The sequence below is a fragment of the Nestor notabilis genome, unplaced genomic scaffold (genome assembly GCF_000696875.1).
Source record: "Nestor notabilis isolate BGI_N333 unplaced genomic scaffold, ASM69687v1 scaffold34360, whole genome shotgun sequence".
NCBI classification, from domain to species: domain Eukaryota; kingdom Metazoa; phylum Chordata; class Aves; order Psittaciformes; family Psittacidae; genus Nestor; species Nestor notabilis.
In genome coordinates this window covers 1-7,313 of record NW_009910319.1, presented here as the reverse complement: position 1 = coordinate 7,313, position 7,313 = coordinate 1, and the positions used below count along the sequence as shown (strand labels likewise).

General features: G+C 42.5%; 1 protein-coding gene across 1 annotated transcript; it reads right to left on the bottom strand.

Annotated features, from left to right (window-relative positions):
• Nucleotides 1–1,552: 1,552 nt before the first annotated feature.
• Nucleotides 1,553–7,309, bottom strand: LOC104401476 (E3 ubiquitin-protein ligase RNF135-like; the record flags this gene model as incomplete). Its single annotated transcript, XM_010009413.1, is given in 6 exon segments — nucleotides 1,553–2,079; nucleotides 2,902–3,003; nucleotides 4,123–4,282; nucleotides 5,534–5,725; nucleotides 6,271–6,357; nucleotides 7,088–7,309. Coding segments are annotated over 6 exon segments (1,290 nt in total), but the record flags the coding sequence as incomplete, so codon positions are not given.
• Nucleotides 7,310–7,313: the final 4 nt, after the last annotated feature.

Below are 7,313 nucleotides of genomic sequence, written 5' to 3'. Positions count from 1 at the left end.
GCTTCCCGCAGGGCAGCGCCGGTCCCTGCCACCATCGCTCCGCAACGGGTCTCTGCCGTTACGGAGCAGATTCCGTGTACCATGAAGAAACGGAGCTGGCTGCAGGGCTGCGCTGGGCAGGTCAGTGCGTGCGGCGCACGGGAACGCATCCGAGGGAGACAGCGCACTCCCTTTCAAATTGTGTGGTAGTTTATGAGCCAGGCCGTAACAAACTGCTGCTCCTGGCGCAACTTGTATGTGGAAGATGGAAAATGAGAGGTGCCCAGTGAGTCCATCGTGCTGTCGCTGTTCTTATTCCAGATGGAGGAAAAGCCACCTCGGTGCTAAACAGAGGCAGCGGCATGAAAAATGTATTACACTGTTGGCAGAGCTAACCCCTAGTCCTGCAGACGCTGGTACAGACGTCTCTGGGACCTTAGACATGTGTATTTAGTCCCAAGTGCTTTCAGAGTCTTCAGGGGCAGCAAAGACGAATAACCTTGAAGATTACCAGCAGTTCTGTCAATGACTTAAAAAGCCATTTGGCTAAACGAGCTAGCTGAATTCCAACATGCTTTATTCACATTAAAATCCTTATTTCGTTCATCCTGGAATGCTGAATTTCTTCCTGAAAAAGCTTTTGCTTCCTGGGAACTGTTCTCAGTTTGCCTGCATGAAGCAGTGGTCCTCGCAGAAGCTCAGCTGTCAGGAGGTTTTGCAGGATGTCCCTACACCTAGAAAGGTGTGACAGACCAGGGCAGAGACATTGCTGTATGCTGGCAAGGAAACTCATAGAACCTCTTGTTTCCTCAGGCTCCCTGGCAAGAAAAGATTGTCCTTTCCAAGACATAGTCCTGTTTGCTGGCTCTGTAAAAGTGCACTAACATGATGGCATATTTTATTAGCTGGCACAAACACATGTGAAAACATCTGCTTCAATGGTGGTGTCACCATTCCCATGGTCACACCACCACCAGGACTGCCAACCCTTTGGCCTGAGCAGGGCTAAAAAAAGATGCTGGTGACACAAGGTTCTTCTGGGACACGTCCCTGAAATGTCAGGTCCATAAATACAAAACCTGTTTCCTGTAGTTTAGTACCTACCCTAAAGAAAAAAGATTTTCATGCATGAGATCAGTGACATTCTTTCCTTTCAGCATTCCTAACTCAATCGGATCTTTCTAAAGAAAGCTCACTTGACAGAATGTCATAGCATCACCTATTCTCCTGTAATTTGGATCAATTTAGGAAAACAAAGTCCATGACAAGGGCTTATCCTCAGCCTCAAAGCTTCCTTGGTGCATTCCTTCCTAGAAATATCCTGGGAGTACTTAAAGCTGCTTAAGAAATCCACTTTGCTCTCACAGGTGTGATTACTACTTTTAGCATACACTGGAAATGCTTTGATGAAGTATTGCTAGATCTGAGCACAGCATGAAGAACAGAGCAGTTGCTAATTCCCAGGAAAGCCTTGGTGGCTACACACTCCTTGGTAAATTCCTGTGCTAAACACTTAAGCCTGTAGAGAAGTTCTGCACTTGGAGGCAAAGCTGTCACTTTTCTGAACAGGTTTTTATGTCCTGTTTGTGTAACTTAAAGATCTGTTTCTTTCTAAGCCATATATCCAGAAAGCAGGGTAAAGAGGATTTGAGGTACTGATTTCAAAAGTATGCAAAAGCATTTCTTTCTCAGTGATGGAGTAAAATGACATGGTCTTCTGTAGCTCCAGGAAAACTCCAACCTTCAGTGGTTTATCCTTGTGTAATAATGTTTCTTGATCTCTATGCCATGCTGACAGCTGCTTATTGGGACCTAGCCATTCCACACACCAGGAATGCTCAGTTCTTCCTGATTTTTCCCTTTTACCAATCAGTTTATGAGCAACTCCAACAGCCCATCCATCATTGTCCTGGGTAATTACTTCCCAGTAGCTGCACCCAGTAGAGGAGCTCTGCAAACGCCTCACTTGGCTGATGGAGAATCTGTTGGGCAATGGCCCATAGTCAGTCGGGTGGCTGGAAACCATGACTTTCCTGTTCTGGGCTGTGATTGCTAAGTGCTCATAGGCTCTTGTGAGATCAAAAGTCACATCATCTGCCCCTAGAAGAGAGAAAGAAAAATATTCTCTTGCAGGTCACAGGGCAGATCCCCTCAATATTTACATGCATCCTAAATGACAGTGGATGTGCATCCCTACTCAAGAACAGAAATGAAAACCAATGTTCATACAATAAACATTAATCAAAGTTCAATCCTGCAAATCAGCAAGAACCCTCACCCAAACACTAACGAACAACTGTATCCTGAGCATACTCAAACATTTAACAGGCACAACTGTGTAAACATCCATGACAGACTCATCCACTCCAGTGGGAGGGTGGAAGTACTACCCACAATCTTTTAAAAAGGTGACCCTTTTGCCAATCATAAATGGGATGCTCAATAAAACTTACACAGTCATGTTCACTGGGACATGCTCTTGCATATTTTATCAGCAAAACCATTTGTTTTGTGTTTTAAGCTACAGCTGCAGTACTGGGTGTTGACTAAAAACATTTCTGTAAGAATGATGCAGAATTGAGACAACTGGAGTCATTACAGCTTAATGCAGTAAAGAGCAGTAAAGTGCAGTAACTGCCCGTATACCAACTCAGACTCTGCAGCCAGCATAATCTACAACACAGTTTATATACCTCCAGGAAGCAAGTTTCTTATCCTCTTTATCTTGCATATGCAGGCAGGTATAATACTGCCTTATGCTGCAGTAACTGATTCACTCATGGCAACTTCATTGCGTTCCTATGCTTCAGGTCAAAAGCCAGATCTGCTGATGTTTGTAAGTGTGGTTTTCTTCAGCAAATCCACAGTCTCACAGTTGCTTGAATATTGTTATGGAAGAGTCATGCTGACTTGCACACTTACATTGGGAAAAATGGCTTGAATTCACTGCTTCTGGATTTTCAGCTGCAGACTCTGGAGATACGGAGCAGACACTTGTCTCCTGATACAAGTCTGGAGGTTGCACTTCTTCAAAATATAAACAGGAAATATTTATGCTTCTAAAGGAAAATATATATTAAATAACCTAGATCATGGTCAAAGTACAAAACAAAGAGTTGCTTTTTAGAATCTATAAATTATCTATAAATTATTTTTATCCACAATCAACAAAACACTGTATGCTGCTACCCTGAGTGTGGTCAGGATAGAGTAGTCAGAAAAGTTAGATGGGCAAAGCAGTTGGATTTTCCTATGCACATAAGCCAGTTTCTGTCATAAAAGTTTTCAGTGTTAATTTTTTACTGAATGTCATGCATTTCTTGTATTACTTGCATGTGCATTTCAAAAGCACAAAGTCATTATTTACCCTGACTGAAAAGCCTGACATTCAGCCCTAAAGCTTCAAGGGCTCTTTCTAATTTTCTATGACATTGTAGTGTATATTTACAGGACTCATTTGCAGAGCTTTTCTGGTATAGTTACATAATATGTTGGCTTCATCATGAAAACTGTCCTCAAAAGTTCCTGCCCCACACCTCTGCCCACTGATTCCTCGGGTTTGCTACTAAAAACTGATTGTGGTGCAAAGCTGTCAACTCAGTTGCTGAACTGATTGAGATAACAAAAACTCTGAGGTAAAATTATGAACAAGAATCTGGCTTTTTGAGAACCAGTGCTTGGAAAAGGCAGAGAGTATTGGAAAGGGGAGGAAGAGGAGGATTGCCCCTTGGTGCAGTGGGGTTTTAGGTCAGTCTTAAGTTGCTCTCAAAACCACTTAGTGGTCTTTCTCCAGCAGACAGATGGTGCTGAGAGGAGAACTCCATAGCAAAGGCCATGCTTGATGTAAAGCTTTGCTTAGGCACAGCTTTCTGTGGGAGGGAATTTTATGTCTGCTTTTAGCAAAGACTTTGCTGTTACATTACTCAATGTTTAGAAAAAAAAAAATTAAATAGATTATGTTTCATTCTCCACTACTGATCTGCATGTCAGCCAGTTCTTTCCTTTGGGGCTCCCATGAAAGTATAAAGTATCTGATGCTGTCTCCAAAGCTGCAAGGGGTTTTATAATAATCACACACATGCAGACCTGCTTTCTCTGATCCACTCCCTCTAAGAAAGAGATTTCAAAATAAGGAGAACTCGCCTGGTGGGAACTGCTCAGGGTATTTCTCCAAAAGCAAAATTTCCAACTTTCTCTTGAGAACTTCTACAGCACTTTTGACAACATTAAGTTTCTCATCAAGTGTAATTTTACCCATTGTCGAAGGCAAGTCTTTTTACCTATGTATCTCAAGTAAGGTGCTCTAATAATGACGTAAAAGAATCAAGGGGAAGGTGTAAACAATAGCAGTTATTTCATCTAGCATATCAGATTGTATTATAAAGCCAGAGTGAAAGAACAGCAGTTATTTCTCAAAAATCCTATTCTTTCTATCAAGAGCTTCCTTTATAGGGTAGTTATCTGAGAACTAACCTGAAATCCTAGAGAAAAGAAGAAAGGATAGTTTGTTCTTAATGAAAAACAAAATACTTTGTTTTCCCCAAGAAAACTAAGAAAGGAACTAATTTTTCTTTTATATCTATATACACACATATATATTATATAGATTACGATTTCCTTAACTATACGTATGTGTACACAAACTTTCTCTTTTTAAACTTTCCTCTTGTTCCAGAATGCAAACCGAAAGTTTTGCATGTATTAGTATAAGATCTAGGATAAAATACCTACAAAAGCATAGGCCTTATTTTCCTAAATTTAGAAATTGTGGAAATCTACATCTGAGCTTGTTCTTTTAGTCGGCAGAAAGAAACAGGCCTTCTGAAGGCTGGATTAGTCTCATTTGCAGGTAGGAGACTCCAGTCGGCCAGATGACTCATGCTCTCAAAGTTCCTATTTCTCTTTATTGTCTACAGCAGGACTCTGGGCCACATACAAATACATAGCTACACAAGATGAATTCCAATGTAGGACCTTGTGCCTTGGCTTAGGAAGTCCACTTCTGTCTCCTGGCACCATCACAGCCCGCGAGCCCCACTCCAAATTCCTGCTAGCTAATTTGCATCATGGGCGTTTTTGTTCCCAACGTCAAAACAGGCTCTGCAAAATTTAAAGTGTTTTAAGTGCCTCTTTTGAGAGCCTTTGACATATTTGCCCCAGAAAGTTGTTAGAGAGTACTTAACTTTGTGAGATCTTTAACGTGCATATATATGTGTATATGCTTATTCTGGAAAATAAAAAGATAATAAAGGATCTTAACCTTAGATATGACTCAGGACTAGATTTGAGCCGTGTAGTCCTCTCTTCATTCCAGCTCAACAATGTCCTTGGAACAAATCTAGTTCTGGATTGCATCCCCAGCCTGTGCCTTTTCTAGTACTTTTTCCCTCTGAATATCTCACTCCAAATTCTCCCTGGTAACAGCATTGTCTGTGGAACACTGTCTTTAGAGAGAATAGTGCAGTGGGGACCTGGAAGTGCTCTGTACATATTCAGCTATCCAAGACATTTAGCCTAAGAGTTTCTACTCATATTCTGCCACTTCATCACTTACTGTTTGGGCTGTGATGTCTGTGAGCCTGTTCACTTCAATGCAGAGCTGGTGAATAGTCTCTTCAATTTTCTGTTGAGCTGCTTTTTGCTCTTGTTCAATGAACACCAGTGTGTTTCTCTCCTGTCTTTCAACATATTCCTTCATGCAACTGAAATCTCTCGTAATCTGGCTTTTGATCTGAGACGTATATTCCTGAAAGGCAGAAAACATGGAGTTCATTGTGTTGTTAGGAAAGAAGTGTGGAACATGAGAAACTACTGCCCCACCTAACATACTCTTTGACTGACCCCTGCAGAGCAGAAACAGCCACCTTTATTCAAAGGAATAAAATATCTTTGACACTATCCTGCATTACCTGCAATCAGATTTTGGGCATGTTAAGGATTTTGACTATTTTATGGCCAGCAGTCTTGGCTAGAGAACTCAGAAAAATCACTGCTCCCTCTTTATGATTTGCATTTTGCATCTAACAGCACTGGAAACACTCAGGCTACTCCTGGGGTAGGCAGGAAAAGGCAACATGCACAATTCCAGCAGTGTTTGTGCCAGCCAAGGCACAAGTTAGTGAAGCTGGTGCCATAGCTCATCCTCATCAATAACAACAGAGTTGTGACAACAAAAGAAGGAAACAAAAAGGCAGATTCCTGCTCTGGGCTTAAAGGCTACAATGGAGTCAGCCTCTCCAGGAGGCAGTGGAAACAAAAGCTAACTGCAGGTAATGAATGTAGAATGTGTACCTTTGTTTTACTGAGCTCTTCCCTCAAGAGATGGATGGTCTCTATAGTAATTTCCGGTTCATTTGGGATGTCCTGTATCTCTTCCTCCTTTAAAGGGACACATTGGACCATTTATCCATATAACCCTCAAAGAAAGCACATCTACGTTAAGCAGCAGGATAATAAAAATCTCTACATCCTAGTTAAGCACTGGACTGCTTGAGGGGTCTCAAGACACAACTAATTTTGAGGGGAAATCGTCACAATGAAGTCAACATGCAATAGTCAACAATGACATGTTCAAATATAATTAAGCTTCAGACTGCAGAGACTAAAGATTACATTTTAGATACGTATGTGCTAAAATAATGAGAGTCAACAGGTTTTTCTCATCTTTTTCAAGTTTGGGAGTTATTCCGAGCAGAGATCTAGGTAACGAATCAGTCCTATTTTGTGCCATTCAGCTGGGTGGAGCTGTAGCACTGTATAATAATGTTACGTGTCCTTTCAACAGTCTCCAATGCTATGCTGATGCAATAAACACCCAGCACATTTAACTACTGCTATCATACACCAGCTGAATACACACAGCTATTAGTTCTTTTAATTCAGCTCTCAATATATGAGACACCACCCAGACACTGCTTTAGCTAAACCCGTCTGCTCCGCATACATGACGTTGTTATGACAGCGCTAATATTAGCACGGGAAATGCAAAGCATCCGGGGTGGGGACCAAAAAGAAAGATAAAGTTCCCTGAGTCCTGGCCATGTCCCCATGATCACGACACCACCCCAGGGTGTCCCGGGGAGGAGCCCCACGCTGCCTCCGTCCCTACCTTGTCCCCATGTCGCCGTCCCGCCGAGCTCTGGTCGTTGCAGGCAACAGCTGCAGAGGGGTTTGGTTCATCCTGTGCTTCCAACTCTTCTTCCTTTACCTCCTGCCGGATCAGGTTCACCAAAGCGGCCAGCTCCCGGTTGGGCCGCAGGTCCTTCAGCTCGAATGCCTCCCGGCAGAGCGGGCAGGCGGCGCGCTGCCTCCCCTTGCAGTACTGGAGGATGCGG